This window comes from Dermacentor silvarum, chromosome 1 (assembly GCF_013339745.2).
Source record: "Dermacentor silvarum isolate Dsil-2018 chromosome 1, BIME_Dsil_1.4, whole genome shotgun sequence".
NCBI classification, from domain to species: Eukaryota; Metazoa; Arthropoda; class Arachnida; order Ixodida; family Ixodidae; genus Dermacentor; species Dermacentor silvarum.
The window spans coordinates 133,381,349-133,398,269 of NC_051154.1; the positions used below are offsets into that span (position 1 = coordinate 133,381,349).

General features: G+C 45.9%; 2 protein-coding genes across 2 annotated transcripts in view; one reads left to right on the forward strand and one right to left on the reverse strand.

Moving 5' to 3' along the window:
- LOC125939922 (uncharacterized) overlaps nucleotides 1-11,464 on the forward strand; it is a 351,427-nt gene extending 339,963 nt beyond the window's left edge. The window contains exon 2 of the mRNA XM_049655455.1: nucleotides 11,242-11,464. The gene's annotated coding sequence lies outside the window, so the exon portion shown is untranslated. The remainder of the gene's footprint in view (nucleotides 1-11,241) is intronic.
- The window catches only part of LOC119436057 (pyruvate dehydrogenase phosphatase regulatory subunit, mitochondrial-like), an 86,173-nt gene continuing 74,978 nt past the window's right edge, over nucleotides 5,727-16,921 (reverse strand). The window contains exons 18-19 of the mRNA XM_037702800.2: nucleotides 15,526-15,720; nucleotides 5,727-7,856 (exon numbers count right to left, since the gene is read on the reverse strand). Of these exons, the coding sequence (XP_037558728.1) occupies nucleotides 7,665-7,856; nucleotides 15,526-15,720 (387 nt within the window). The 3' untranslated portion in view covers nucleotides 5,727-7,664. The remainder of the gene's footprint in view (nucleotides 7,857-15,525; nucleotides 15,721-16,921) is intronic.

Here is a 16,921-nt window from a genome sequence, read left to right on the forward strand (position 1 = left end):
GACAAAGGTGGCAGCAGCTTTCTAAGGGGTGTTTGCAATGAGTAGAAAGTCTTTGTTTCGAACTGCAATTCTAGATACCGGACTTGTGCGGAGCATGTGCCTTTACTCAAAGTGCCATCCGACAGCGGTCGTCCAGAGCAGTGGCGCCGTGCAATTCCGAGGGCAGACCAAACTCTAATGCCTACCGACCATGTCTGCACCAAGTCAAGAAAATGGCTAAGCTTTGCTCGTCTTAGCTGCAGTTTCCACAGAGAATATGTCCCTGCGTGCCACAGCAGTTCGTGCAACTTTTGCTGCATGTATAAGATATCTATAATACTGCTGTTGTCTGTGCAGATCTGTGCCTGGTTTTCAGATTTGTTCCAACCTAGCTACTGAATTTTTTTACAATGCACGTATGGTGTATATTACACGCTTGCATGTTTTTATTTCATATTTTTGCACTGTGGGAGTACAAAAACAGAGATTCACTAACTCTCTAGCATATTAACTGGGAAGCTGCAGGAAGAGAAAATCTCATCTCATGTATGTGATAATGTTGATGCCATTGTTGAGCTAGGCCCTTTTGCTCTCGGCACAACATTTCACTGAATCATTCAGCTATGCTAACAGGTAGCTCAGCATCCTCACCTGCCCTCCACAGCAGCTGGTATGGCTGAACACAATGGAGTGCCTAAAAGCGCACCGATTAGTTTAAATTCTGAGTGTGGATAAGACAATGGCTGGATGTACTGTGTGGTTTAATAGAGATAGGTTGATGCAGGAATCGTGTTGCTGTAAAACTGCAAATCGCATGCCCACAGACAGCTGACATGCAAGGGTATAATTACTACTGTTTTTAAACCACACAATTCACCGGACCATGTCTGGAATGCAGTTACCTTCCCAGAAGTACCTGTCGTGGTGGCTCAGTGACTACAACAGTCTGGCTGTGGTGGTCGCATTCCGACGAGGGTGAAATGCAAAAATGCTCATGTAGCATGCTTTGGGTGCACTTTACAGAACTTGAGAAAGTCAAAATTAATGCAGAGCCTCACACAACATCTCTCATAGCCTGCGGGTTGCTTTGAGATGTTAGATTCCATAGATAATTATTTTTTTCCCCTTGAAATGTGTAGCTTTAAATGCAATGAAGAGTCCATCATGGGGAATTCACTCACTGCAAAGTCAGCCACCACACTTATCAATTCACATTTCAGTTTTTGTTCAGTTTTTAGTATCAGTTGCAAGATAATGACAACAAGGAGGATTTCATTTGTATGATTGATTGATTGACCTCCCAAAGCAACACTTAGGCTATAATGTCACAGTGAAAAATGAAAAAAATTTGATTCTGGGGTTTTATGTACCAAAACCATGATATGATTACGAGGCACGCTGTATTGGGGGGGCTGGGAATTAATTTTGACCACCTGGCATTCATTAACGTGCACCCAGTGCATGGTACACAGGCATTTATGCATTTCGCCCCCATGAAAATGCGGCCACTGCAGCCGAGATACAATCCCGCATCCTCAGGCTTAAGAGCGAAACGCCAAAGCCACTACGGTGGTGCCGCAGTGAAGGGCTCTGGATTAATTTTGACCACTTGGAGCTCTTTGACATGCAAATAAATTTGAGTACACAAGTATTCTTTCATTCTGCCATCATCAAAATTTGGCTGCCGTAGCCAGGAATAGAAATTGCATTCTCATGTTCAGCACTAAGCCAACACAGTGACACAGTTGCTTCATGTTGCCATTGCAAGTTACAACAGGTTTAATTTTACTGCACACCACATTAAACAAAAAGGTTATCATTACAATGTTTTTTAATAAATAAAGTCTAGTTATATTTTTATTAAAACTTGTTATTATAAACAATTTGCTTTACAGACAGTTTTGGAAGGGATCCAAAGTGTTTGTAGTAATGAGAGATGAGTTTAGGTGTATTAGGCCAATAAGTGTCCTCATTAATGCATGTGGAAGTTTAATAGGGGCCACACAAGCTAGTCTAACAGGCAAATCTTTTACACAATTATAAATGTAAGACTACTTTATTCACACAGTGCAAAGCAAGAACACTTATATCAAGGGCATGGCACAATAGTCAAAGAAAATTAAATCAATCTTGCACACAACAACATATCCAAAAATGCAGCAGAGGTGTTCTTTTTTTATACTATCTGTCGTAACTAAATGCCAATAATTAAAAAGTAACAGAGGGGGCTATGCGACTGGTGCCCAATGCCTTTTTATAAATGTTCAGACCAGTCATGAATATTTTTTTTATTTGTAATTAAGTTTATTTATGTAACATTTCATTAACTTGCCCTATCAATAAGGCATCAATGCAAAAGTTATGGAGGATGTCAAGAAATTACTGATAACAGTGTTTAAAGCAACCTAGGTCTTTTGTGGTCCTTTCTTCCAATGAAAAAAGAAAGCCCGCAAAATGTTTAATATATCAAGTGACAGTGCGTCTGTGCCAGCAATAGCAGCGGTCTCAAACGTACACGTCATCATCTAGTACACTGTGCGTCTTATGTGCATTCAAAGCCAGGGCTTCACCTTTGATAAGGATCGAAGATGCATGCCGAAAGCTACTGACGCGCTGGGGAAAGTGCTGCCGCTTGTTCCCAGTGTGATAAGCTAGGCCTGTAATTGATGAGGTTTGCATTCGAGAACACTGCAATATCCTAGTACATGGACACACTGTGACGTGGTATTTTGTTGATTTTGCAGGCTTTCTTTTTTTTGTGAAAAAAAAAGACCTTACAAGACCTCAATTACTTTAACCCTTTAACTGCTGATAACGATTTAACTTGTCATGGCAAAGGTTACACTACTTTGTAATTTTGACACATAATTATTACATAGTCTTTTGCTATATGTTTCAACAAAAGCATTAAAGGTACTATAAGCAATCCTGGTGTCATCAATGTTAAAAATAAATAGCAAATTAAATGCAGGTTTAAAAAATGTGCACTTTCGATCAATTTTTTAAATTTCTCATGGCAGTTAAGGGGCTAAATGTTGTTATTGGCAATTTCTCAACATACTCCACTACTTTTGTACTGATGACTAATCAAATAAGTAAGTTAATTTAAGGTTAGCTAATTAAACTTGATAAATATTAATCTAAAATGTAAAAAAAATAAAGTAGAATCTCACTGATACGATCTTCGCGGAAACCGGAAAATGAAACGTATCATCCAAAAATCGTATTATCCAAAGTAAGCTCCAAAAAGTAAGAAAACAGCCTTACTTGGTGACAAACTTGCTAGCAACACTTACTGTGGCGTCGAATGATACTGCTCCGCATAACACGCGCGTTATGCGGAGCAGCATAACTTGATATCACACGAACCGCAGCCAACACACTAGCTCTTATTCGGCAACCTTAAAAGAGCTCGTCAGTTTTCGCTGAACTTTCTTTTCTTCTATGTCCGTAAACAATTATTTTTTTAAATAAATTTTTTTTTCCCCAAAGTCAGCGCTTCGCGCTTCCTTGACATAGCCGCGGAGGTCACGGCACCACGAGACCAAGAACTCTGAGATGAAGGCGGTAGTACGCGAGTGAGAAAAAACAAAGGCACACCAAAGAGCAGCGTGACACAACGTGCGACACGACTGTCGGACGAGGACTGGCGCTTCATTCAGTCACGTGACCAGGGGCATAGCCAGGGGGAGGGGGGGCTGATGGGGCCTCAGCCCCCCCCCCCCCCCCCCCGGAATTTTTTCCTGGTGCCCCCCAAGACAACCATTGGCGCTGGCAATCATTCAGGATTTTGTCTACAATGTCTTTTTCATGCTCGAAAATACATTTCGGCACGAACATTGCGAAATCGGGCTGGATTTCGTGGTAACGCTTCTGCACTTGAAGTCACATAACGCAAGGAGCCCCATCCGAGCACAAAGTTTCAAGGGCTTTTCGATAGCGAGCGGGCGCGTCGTGGCATCTCGCAGCGGCCGTGGAATCTACAGAGTGCATGAATTTCAATTCCGAACTTTGTGCGTATAAAATTCTCATTCACTTTTGACGCGAAAGGTGCACTGACATTTCCAAAGGTGTGCTTTAGATTTTCAATTCTGGAACTTTACGGGTTTAATGTTTTTATAAACTTGGGCCAACAAGTGCGCACTGGAGCCCTCGTATTCACGCCGTTCCAGAGATGGAAGCACGCGCTCGCAATCTTCCATACACGAAAATACTAAATATCACCGTGACTGTCAGCTGGCAGCTGATAAATTTCTCCAAACATTTTCAGGAAGCGCACCCAATGTGATCGATCAGCTGGACCAAGGCAGGCAAAGCAAGATAAGAGAAAACAGAAGAAAGTTGGCGGCTTATTATTGAGACAGTTCTTTTTTTGTGGGTGACAAAGTCTGGCTCTCCGTGGCCATAGGGACAGTGGTCCTATGGATTAAAGCAAAGCCTGGCTGCAAATACTGGTATTTTCAAAGCGCTTCTTCGCATGCGAGCTGATTGTGGCGATGCATATCTGAATAATCATTTTCAAGATTGCCCCATTAATGCCTCCTCGTATTTAAACCCAGATGTACAAAACCAAATTATAGAAATTTGTGGTGAAATTATCAAAGAAAGCCTAGATGCAAAAGTAAACGCTGCAGGCTGCTTCTCCATACTTGCTGACGAAACGACGGATATTGCTGGAATCGAACAGCTTACTGTTTGAGCAAGGTACTTAAACAAAGATGCCAACGACATGGAGTGTTTTTAGGTTTTAACACCGGAATAGATGCTCTCTCTCATTGCGACTGCAGGTTCTATGTAAATGTGTTCAAACTGCTACAGATTCCAGTCACCTCTTCAAGCGCAGAGAGAATATTTTTTAACATGTGATTAATAAAAAAACTACTTGCGCTCTACAATGTCTGAGGAACGCATGGTTATGCTGGTGCTTCTATACGCCCACAGAGACGTCGCCATCAACGTGTCCGAAGTCATTGACCACTTCGCTAAACTTCCCCACCGAGTGAAGTTTGTCCTTTAGATAGCAAAGCAGCAAAAATCAATGCAAATAAAAAGCTCTGTTCCTTCAGGTCCATAAACTCGTAATTATGAAAATGTATGACTGTTCATTAGCTTTTAAAACTGCAGAAATTTTCGCCGTTTATTCTAACAGTTAGCATCATAATCAAAATTACCAGGACACCAATAACAAATTTTGACTGACCATGCTCATTGAAAGCCCAGTCCACGCGGCGTTTCCCAACCAACACACTCGGATATTGGGTAGTTCAACTTGCCGCATGATCTGTGGCTTTCGTTTCACCTTTTCTTTCCTTTTTGGCTACCTGCTTTTACTTCTTTTTTGAAACAAAGCAATAGCCTTCTTTGATTTTAGCTGCAGAATAATTGTTGCTGCTGTGCAGGCAGCTAAAATGCACATTTTCGTACTGATTTCTTCACCTTCCTTTATTATTCTACCCATATGGTGCTGTCGCGACCGCAGCATGGCCAAAGTACATATCACGATTTCTACGATCATAATATTGTTCTTGCCTGGATCGTCTGTCTTTTTATGCGTAATGTTTACTAACTGTGACTGAGCAACATGTTTATTTGTCTTGTTGGACGCATTATACACAGTGACGTTTGCTTAGATACGTAGATTTATTGGAGACTTATACGTACATTTAAACATCTTGTTGCGAGGTTTTATGTATACAAGCAATGAACTTTGTTTCCAGCAACACTTTTTTGCCCTTTATCAAGTTGTATCTTCGTATTTGTATATTCCATTCAATCTTTGCATTTCTAATGTATATTTTTCAGAACTCCTGCTTTATATATGTACTCACTGTTGCGACTTTAATTTCGGTGCAATTACTCACAATACACGACTGGTAACAGCTGCTCCTGCGCAATCCATTGCAATGAAGGACAGCGTCATTGAGGTTTTTTTCCTGGCCGTTGCATATGTACTAAAATGTAAACAAGGTTCTTGAATGACATAGATTCATCAAAATATTTATCCTCAACTTGTTAATTTCATGGCCTTTACGTTTTTCATATCAGCTGCATGCACTGCATTGCTGGTTTTGAACTGATATAGTTCTAAAGTTCACGTGATATTTTTTGTACTTATTAAATGAAAAAAAAAAGAAGCGCGGAAGCATTGATATCAATTATTTCTGCCACAATTTTGGGGACATACAAATATATTTTTTTATGAAAAAAATACATACTTGTATTCAGAGTGCGTAGCGTTCAATAATTCATTTGCAGCATCTAATATACAATGGCATTGGCCATGGCAATGTAGTTATTATTCATGTATTTGATCCCTCGACAAATTCTATAAGGAGGAGGCTGCGCTGTAACCTGAGCCCCCCCCCCAAACAAAATTTCTGGCTACGCCACTGCACGTGACCGCATGAAAATCTCGCCTGAAAAGCCAACCACAACAAGCGCGAGCGAAAGCTGACGCGAACAGACGATACCATGAAACAAGCGGTCTGGCTGATACCAGACGTGAGTACGAAAACAGCGGTCGGGCGGGTCCGCATGACAACAGTTTCCCACGCATACGTACTGAAGGGTCCACTCTCATTGGTCTCCTACGCTTGCGGCTCATTTGCCCCTGCAGCGCGCGCAATTTAAATCGGTCCAGGACCAATCCCTCCCGTGGCACGGAAGACCTGCTACGCGGCAGCTTTTGTGACGCTCATTTTTCCGCTAGTGTAGCCGGTCCTTAACACGTTGTTCATTGTTCATTAGAATGTAATTTAATCTAGTACACTTGAATATAAAGCTACGAGTTTCAGAAATCATAGTTTGCAGTCATATTATCCAATTTCAGGCGAAAACGCGATCGTATAAACCGTATGAAAATACATTGCTCCTATGAGGTGTTGGCCGGAAAAATAAAAATAAACGTATTATCCCGAAAAACGTATTACGCAGAACCGTATCAATGAGATTCCACCGTACTCGTGACTAGCCCGAACAGCATCCAAAGGCATACAGTGATCACCGTTCGCATAAAGCCCTACATTATTTTTTATTTCTTGGTGACATGTAGTTGGGACAGCTAGTATTATAACAGCTACATTAATAGTGAAATAATGCTCACTAAGTGCAACACAGTTTACATTTTTAAAAACTGCTTTTTGTTAAAATGGCAGTAAGAACCAATAGACATCTTCCATAAGTAGCTAGATGGATGTCAACAATTCAGATCAATTTCAAGTCCTTCAAGTATCCCTACTTTAAGATCTTACTACAGCAATAGTCATAGACACACAGGTAATGCTTTTGGTTCGATGCACAGCTGAGTCACCTCCACATCTCACTCCCCGTTTTCTTACTTTCTCACAAAAGATCACAACAAAGCAGTTCTTAGCATCAAAAACACTATATGAATAATTACAAACATCTTGGTGCCAACAGGATGACTAGGTCTAATTACTTTAACAGCACATTAAGCAAAGTTCAGAAATAACAACTTAATAAATTATGCAATTTAAGTCACCGAAATGCTGTCTATAAACTGCTCAGAGTATATAAACTCAGCAACAAACACTTTGAGGAAACCAGCAAAGGCTCTCTCCACATAGCATTGCTACATTTATGAAAGCCACTCTCTAGGTATTAATTAAATACAAATGCCAGTGCTGCACATTTACTGACACATTTGGCCACTCCAAGGAAGGTCTTCATCTTGTTGCCAGATAAAGTCGGTCAGGGGTGGTCACCTGATAAGCCAATGATGGTGAATGAATGTTGGCTCGAGCTGCAAACTTGTGGCCAGCAATGTCAACATAAAACTCATTCTTCAAGATGAAGTCATTTGTCAGCACTTGTGGCACACCATTCTCATCCTTGTTCTCCACAAAGCCCAGGCAAACCTGCAAGGCCATCAGCAAGTTGCAAGATGAGCAGGCCACAGAATTCCAGCGGTACATCAGTTCATAAAGTTTTCGAAGCACAGAAACCACAAGAAAACTTGATTTCCTAGCACCTTGGGGGCACACATCCTAAATTTCAGAGTTGCATAATGCAGGCGGTCACCCATTGTGATGTGTAGTGCGCGACACGGCGTGGCGGTAGGCGACGGTGATATTTGTGGTGTGCGACAAGGTGCGGTGAATTTCAAACAAGAAGCAGACGACAAGGAGAGCGCGCGCCGCTCTACCGCGCCGCGCCGAAAACGACGACGCCGAAAACGACGACGCCGAAGACCGGCCAGCGCGTGAACACGCGGCACAAGAAAAGAAATCAAAAGAAAAAAGCCAATCCAATCACAAAAGAACACGGAGCCTCGAGCAGCCAATGAGAAATCGACGAATCGACCAGAGCAGCAGAAAAAGGAGCCGCGCTGGCAGTAGGGGGAGGAGTTCCAGAAGCGGCACCAGGACAAGGTTGGCCACCGGATCGGGAGTTGAAGACGGCCGTCGGGTTCCGGACCCGAGCCACCAGGACTTCACCCGGCCGGGGCCTCCTGCCAACCCGTTCCTGGGCGCCGCCACTCCATCCGTTCGAGAACTGCTGCCTGAGGCCGGTGAGCGTCTGCGCCCGTGGGCAGAACGAGAGTTGTCGGGCTACGGGCCCGAGCTCTACGACCAGCTGCCCGGCCAGAACGCCGCCGCCGTCAACCCCTGCTGCCAAGCCGCCTGCCTTCCCGGGCATCGCCACCCTGCCCGATAATCAACTGCTGCTGCCCGAGGCCGGTGAGCGTCTGCGTCCGTGGGCAGAACCTGAGCTGTCGGGCTACGAGCCCGAGTGCCACGATCAGCTGCCCGACCAGAACGCCACCAGCGTCGGCTCGTGCTGCCGAGCCGCCTGTCTTCTCCCTCCGAGCCAGAGCTGCCACGCTGTGGCAGCCTGTACGATGCTCCGACACAACGTCTTTTGGTGAGACCAGCACCGCTTATCTCGTCGTCTCGTCTCCGCTTCGCCGCATCGAGACTCTAGTGCATACTCACACCCGCAGCCTGCCCGAACTTGCCCGACATCATTAAGCGTTCTAGCCACATGTGTGTTGTATTATGAGTTCTTTTGAGTGTTTATTTTATGGGGGTTTTTTTTCTCGTTCTAGTTACATTAAACGTTTTGTGTGTGCGTTCCACAAACGGCTTTGTCCTCGATAGGGTTCTGGGAGGCTCCGCCTCAGAGAACCGCCAGAAAACATTAACACAAAAGAACCTGCTCATCACAAATTGGCGTCCGCGAGACAGGACGAAGCCGTTTGTTTGGATTCTGTTGCTAATTCTAACATTTGAAAAACATGGCTAGCACGCGAGAGCTGTTAGCTTTAGCCGAACGCATGGGGCTTGAGGGAGCAGAGCTAAAAGCGTGGTTCGCCAAGCAGGAGGCGCGAGCGCGAGAAGAACGCGCTGCGGAGCGAAAAGAAAGGGCCGCCGAACGAGAAGCGGAAAGAGATCAGCTTGAGCGCGAGGCACGTCTGTTGCAGTTGCGTCTCAAGATCGCGGAGGCGGAACGGGCACGCTCCCTGAGAGAGATTCGCGAGCTGGAGTCCTATGCAAGCTCTATTGAGCAAACGTTTGACGCAGGCTCCAGACTCAGCAGTTTGAAATATCTGTCTAGCGATTGCCCCGAACACCGTCGCGGCCTTCCGTTCGAAAAAGGCACGCAACCAGGGGGCAGCCGAGAATTAAACAAGGAACAGACCAGCGTAGGTCCCGACATTAACCTCAAGGAGGCCGAGGATAGCTCAGGGAGCAGACAGCAGGCAGCATCTAATGAAATTGAGGCACCCATGCGCACCTGTGCTATGAAAAGCACATTGGATAAAAAGGCACACAGGCCTAAAGAAAGCCCGATGGACTGGGCAGCGGTGCGCATTGACTGTGACCTCGAAGAGGACAAAACCAGCAAGGAGGCACGCATGTGAACCAGTGCAACAAAAAGCACATCAAATGAAGAGGCATATAGACCTCTAGAAAGCCCGACGGACCGGGCAAAGGTTCGCATTGCCCATGACCTCGAAGAGTGCGAGGCGAGCGACGAAACGCTCCCCCACTCTTCCGGTGTGCCCCTTGCAATGCTGACAAGTGGCCTCGTCAGGTGCGAGGACCACCCAGATGAATCACCTCAGGAGAAGGTGAGCTTGCCTGACTGCGTCCCTGAAGACCCGATAGGATCTATATGAAATGTACAAGAGTATGGAAGTACTCAGCCAGGAGACTTGTACAGAGTCAAAGGAAAAGGCCAGTTACTTTAAATACAAGGCCCATAGCATGTTAGTACTTAGTGACGACGCATGCACGCAAGGTCAGTACAAGAAGGGCCTGCTAGCTGAGGAGGCCTGCAACTTTGTTAAAGAGCACCCTTCGGAGTTCCCTGATACAGGTCCTAGAGAATGTGAAGGGGAGTTATCGACTTTACATCTCCCCATGACAAAGGGCAGCAGATATACTTTGCATTCGTGTAAGGTCGGGGAAGGCTATTCAGGTGACCAGGTCGAGGCTAGCAAAGCAGTAAAGCACCGGTTCCAGATCAATCAGGGGCCTACGTGTATGTGTTCTCAACGTCACAGCAAAGCAGCACCCGTGCTATCATCGCAAACGCGTAAACGACGCGCCGTTCCAGGGCGGTTGTCCCAAATGCAAAAGAGACGCACGGTTCGTCTCACCTGGGACGCAATAACTTAAGAAGGCGATTGAGTAGCCGGTTGCCATATCAGGATTTGACCTCGGACAGGAACATATTTGTTAGACAACTTGGTTATCAACTATAAGTGCTTTATTTGAAGTAGTTTTTGTGAGGGGCATCCTTTATACGCCCCGTAAACATTGTATTTAACTTGGAAGGGCTTTCGCTCGTTGTGTGCATTCGTGAGTGTTGTGCTTCAATGCCCCGTGAACTTTAAGACTAGAATATGTGTGGTGGACCCACAGTGAATGTGGTGTGTGGAGCATATGCGTAAAAAGTGCCGCGCACTGACCAGCAGTTTTTCCTGTGGAAAAACTTGTCCCAAAAGGGGCTTATGTGATGTGTAGTGCGCGACACGGCGTGGCGGTAGGCGACGGTGATATTTGTGGTGTGCGACAAGGTGCGGTGAATTTCAAACAAGAAGCAGACAACAAGGAGAGCGCGCGCCGCTCTACCGCGCCGCGCCGAAAACGACGACGCCGAAGACCGGCCAGCGCGTGAACACGCGGCACAAGAAAAGAAATCAAAAGAAAAAAGCCAATCCAATCACAAAAGAACACGGAGCCTCGAGCAGCCAATGAGAAATCGACGAATCGACCAGAGCAGCAGAAAAAGGAGCCGCGCTGGCAGTAGGGGGAGGAGTTCCAGAAGCGGCACCAGGACAAGGTCGGCCACCGGATCGGGAGTTGAAGACGGCCGTCGGGTTCCGGACCCGAGCCACCAGGACTTCACCCGGCCGGGGCCTCCTGCCAACCCGTTCCTGGGCGCCGCCACTCCATCCGTTTGAGAACTGCTGCCTGAGGCCGGTGAGCGTCTGCGCCCGTGGGCAGAACGAGAGTTGTCGGGCTACGGGCCCGAGCTCTACGACCAGCTGCCCGGCCAGAACGCCGCCGCCGTCAACCCCTGCTGCCAAGCCGCCTGCCTTCCCGGGCATCGCAACCCTGCCCGATAATCAACTGCTGCTGCCCGAGGCCGGTGAGCGTCTGCGTCCGTGGGCAGAACCTGAGCTGTCGGGCTACGAGCCCGAGTGCCACGATCAGCTGCCCGACCAGAACGCCACCAGCGTCGGCTCGTGCTGCCGAGCCGCCTGTCTTCTCCCTCCGAGCCAGAGCTGCCACGCTGTGGCAGCCTGTACGACGCTCCGACACAACGTCTTTTGGTGAGACCAGCACCGCTTATCTCGTCATCTCGTCTCCGCTTCGCCGCATCGAGACTCTAGTGCATACTCACACCCGCAGCCTGCCCGAACTTGCCCGACATCATTAAGCGTTCTAGCCACATGTGTGTTGTATTATGAGTTCTTTTGAGTGTTTATTTTATGGGGTTTTTTTTCTCGTTCTAGTTACATTAAACGTTTTGTGTGTGCGTTCCACAAACGGCTTTGTCCTCGATTGGGTTCTGGGAGGCTCCGCCTCAGAGAACCGCCAGAAAACATTAACACAAAAGAACCTGCTCATCACACCCATACAAAAGCCCAGTGCATCTGTGCCCTTCCCAGGTGCTTGCTTAGGCTGCAAGAAAATTCATCTTTCTTGTAGCTTTCATGTTCAGATAACTTTTTAGAGCAGCTAGCTGTAAGTAGTGCTGCTGTCTCACCAGACATGTTGGCAAATTCACACAGCAAAACTTTGTTCAAATATGTCAGGGCTAGGCAATACAGTCGACTTCCATCAGTTGACTGCTGCTTAATTCAACAACTGGAACCCTGACCCATGTTGGAACCCATGTGGCCCAAAAGACAAGAGTTTGTTGAGTGGCATTTCTTAACAGGGTGCTCATTTTGCCTACTCCCGAGTCATCGAGAGCACCTATCTGATTGTGGCAGATTGAGCTGGGCCTAGAAGTACAGTGGAAGCTGGATCGAAATTGGCAGGAGTTTTCAAGTACAAACACAGTGATGAGTTACACTGCCTACTGCCCAAACAAAAGTGCTGACTGCCATCATAACATACTTCAAGTAAATAAAAGTTTGTGTTGCCACAAATTTGACAGTAAATGTTTAGTACAAATATCACAAAAATCTAACTACATCTTGTAAATCCTGACAAGGTTGAATTAATATTACAGTGTAGACCGCTTATAACGTAAGTCACCGGAGTCGCGAATAACCGCACTATAAGCGGTACCGCACTATACCAAAGCAACAATTTTCAAGGCCCGCACATATGCAAAACATGTGCACCGAGCCGCCACGCGTATGCGAGAGTCGAGGAATGCGTCTAGAACGTTTGAATTCAATTTACAGTTGAATCTCGTCAATTCGAAATAATTCACACGGCGGCGCCTTCGACCGGCATTGCTCCGGCACCACCATAGAGTAAAAGCTTAGGAGAGACCCCTCAATGTCGTGCGCGAACTAAACAAAAAGAAAGAAAGAAAGAAAAATGTGGCGGAAATTTCACCCTCTTTCAAATCGCAAGGTCGCCGATTCTGCGTTGCACCGGAAGATGTGTGTACGTGCCGACGTCTCAGCCACGCTACCGTAGCCACGCGTAGAAAATGGCAGTGAACCCTTCTTTCTCCTTTATGCTTGCTCTACTTTCTAGTCACGTGTTGACCTTGCACGCTGCGGCTACGATGCAGAGCGAAGCAGCAGCGCTGTCCCAGGTTGGCCAACGAAACTGCCCACGCCGGCAAACGCCTGCTTCCTGATAACGGCAGAAAACGAAACTTCGGGGAGCTGGTGCCGGGCCGGCTGGGCGGCGCCTGCACGGCGGCGGGCGCGCACGGTGACAGTCGAAAGTGAGCTACGAGGGAGGGCGAGGGGAGCCACTGAAGCGACGAAGTTGCAGAGGCGAAATCCGCTTCCCTGCCGCCCTCCTCCCTCACATTCCACGGTCTCCTTGTGCCCCCTTCGCCGTGATGTGCCGGCGCCGCCCGCTCCCTGAGGTTTCGTTTACTGCCGTTATCGTGAAGCGAGCGTTAGCCGGCATTGGCAGTTTCGTGGCCCTCACTCGCTATGCGCGCCGTGATATTTCACGACTCGCACTCAAGATTCTGGTTTCAGCCTCACTGGCTGTTCGTTCGTACCACGTGCCTTTCTCCTCCACTTTCCCTCTTTCTTCCTCGAGCACTCCTTGGGGCGCCTGTTTGAGGGGAGCGTCTCCGCTGACTTCCGTACTCCCAGGCAGCCGCACTGTAACCGGTATTTCGTTTCCCGCAACTGCACTATAAGCGATACATGTATACATGAAGTGCTATGGGAAAATTAACGGGAGTCTGAAAAGACCGCACTATACCCGGTCCTGCACTATAAGCGGTTACGTTATAAGTGGTCTATACTGTATACTACTGTCACCCACACTTTTAAGGACCACTGAAACCTAAGAGACTAAGATAACTGAAATCTCTGAGCCTCATTCTACAATCTCGAACAAAGAAGTCAATGAGGCGCATGGATCTCAACGATCTTTGAAAGTGCACTTGTGACTGGAATATAGGTCAAATACATCACAATTAATTAACAGCAAGTGATTACTATTTGCAGATTTCACTTTTTCGAAAGGTGTCAAACAAGAGAGGCAGACAAGTATGTGACAAGCTTGAAGCTGCGTTCTCCAATCAGAAATGCTGCCAAAATGTAGTTGTCAGGTGATGCCACTTGTCTCATTGCACTGCAAGCACAAAGAATGAAGGTTGCCCCAAGGAGAATGAGGGCAGCTGAACAACAGGAGTGATGGGAGTTGGATGCAAGGAAAGTGGGCGGCATGTGTGGCACAGTGAGCTTTGCCTATTCATTACAAGTGGGCACTCATTTCAGATGAACAGGCCCCATTGTCCCGAACAACTTCGTCCAGCAGTTACACAATGACAGATCCACTATTGCGTCAGAGGTGCAGCAAGATTTAGTGATGGCATCATTACTACCCAAGGACCTGACGAAAAAAAAAAAAATTCTGACACTAAATTTCACAAAGGCAGCTCGCATACTAACTCTGAAAAGGCCATTAATAGACACAAAAGTAGGGCACAAACTCAAACCCAGCTTTTTAAGGTACACAGTTGCTACCACGTTTCTCTTTTTCTCCCCAACAAGCTACACACCTAGCACATAAACAGCCTTGGCACTAACATGGTACTGGTTATACAATGTCATACAAAATAAAACTTTTAACAGGACTTTCCTTAGACAATGTATGGAGTGCATAAAGATTTAGTGACTGATCGTGGTACAGTTCTCAGTAAGTGAGGCATACCTCTTTGTAAATATCCATTTGCATGACCATAGCTGCCTTAAAGATAAGCTGCCCCACCTAATCTTCCAGACTACAGATATATAAGCTGATTAGTATGTAAACTGACCATACTGTCTACAACTAGTAATTAGGATGAGGAGGTTGAGTTATAGGCATACAAAAAAAGTAAATAGTCAAAGATCAGGTTTTCTTTACCAAACTGCATTTAATTATGCAAATCTACAGCCTGAAGACTCGATCACCTAAACACTAGTACAACTCAAGCCACTATGTATGTGCTTCCCAAAATCCAGTAGCACAATGGTACTTAGAAAAATTGAATAATTATTAGCTGTCACGTGTTCCCGGTTGCTCTGAGCCCTCCCAGCACACAACAGTAAGTGGAATTTTCATAGCAATGCACCTAATTAACCTGACACACCTGATTACACAACCCAATTAAATACATTTATAAGCAACAACTCGCAGTGTTTAAACTAAAGTTTGAAGGTTCCAAAAGTAAAGTACCATATTTATGAAGCCAATTGCTGCCAATAAAACTATGCAACAGATTACAAAAATAATACTGAAGTGGATGCACATAATAAAACCAGGTTGGGCTTCTGTATGAAGTATGGCATGTTCTTTCATGCTGCTTTTGGTTCTTGCAGCATATAATGCCAGTGAAAAATATCATTCCATTGGAAATGCAATAAATAGCTGGTACCTGTCCACCAAGCGTAAATCCATAACAGGTAGTGGATGTCATGCCAATGCAGCGGTCCTCAAACAAGATGGGCTCTCCACCCCAAGGCCATGGATCATAGTCAGGGTCGTGATCCTTAAGCAGCAGCTGCACATACCGTCGTGTCACACCTGCTTCTTTCTGTTTCAACAGTGCTTCCTTACCAAGAAAGTCTTTCTATTTAAAAGAAGAAAAAGAAAGAAAGAAAGAAAAAAGAAAGTACCGTTACAAGAGCTCAAACGGTGAGAGGATTCCAATGTGCCATCATTTTCCCTCAAAATCACTCCAAAGCTAAAAACAATCAATTTTCACTGATTTGCAGTAAAGGTATTACTGTGCACAGACAGAAAGTGTTCTGGTACTTCAAAAGCCTGCGCACCCTTATGCCATTTATCCAACACAAATTTGAACAGGGTGAGTGAAAAGGACCTAACGTATGAACATTGTAAACAAAACTGGTCACTGAAATTACAGAACTGATGTAAATATCTGTTTGAGTGTGATGTGAAGCTAAGTAATGTGACAAGGAGTTAGTGTCTTTCAATAAGAACTTTTAACATGAATTATTAATAATTTATACTATAATTAACAGGGGGGCTTCATTCTTCATTTACTGAAAGGTGTAAACAGTGAATCTCGTCAAGCAACACCTTAATTAACAAGGTACATAGGTTCTGTCTATCACAAGCTTAGTTTACTGAAAGAATCTCTTGAAGATATTACAAGAGACTCTTTCCAATGGCAAACAAATATAACTTACATATTAGACAGTGTATAGCATACAGAGAAATAAATTATACAGTAGAACCCCGCTGTTACGTTCCCGGGTGCTGCGTTTTCCCGGCTGTTACGTCGTTTTCGGCCGGTCCCGGCACAGCTCCCATAGAACCCAATGCATTGGTAACCCCGCTGTTACGTCGCAACTGTGGGACCGTTCCCGCATCATACGTTGCGAACTGCCACACCACGCCGGCCCGAGCGGCCATTTTGACTTTTCATGTTGCTTGGCTTGGTTGCTTGACGATAGCATTGGCCGCCCAAAGTGCCGGCGGCGACACTTATTACGTATTTTCGGTTTCCGCCAGCAAAAGTATGCCCTTTGAGATCCGCATTTGCTATCTAAAGATGGTGTCCATGTCGCGTTGCGGCTCTAAAATTCGTTTTGGCTCGTAGATGTTCCGTATAAAGTCCAAGGGCGATAACGCCGTCGCCGCGCGCCATATGCTTTCCTTCACGCGCGAGACGCGGTCGTCGGCTCCCCTCGCACGCTTTCACTCGCACATACAGCATACGCCGCGCGCCGTATGCTGTATGTGCGTGGGGAGCCGACGACCGTGTCTCGCGCGCGAAAGAAAGAAAAGCAGGGAGGAAGCGCGCC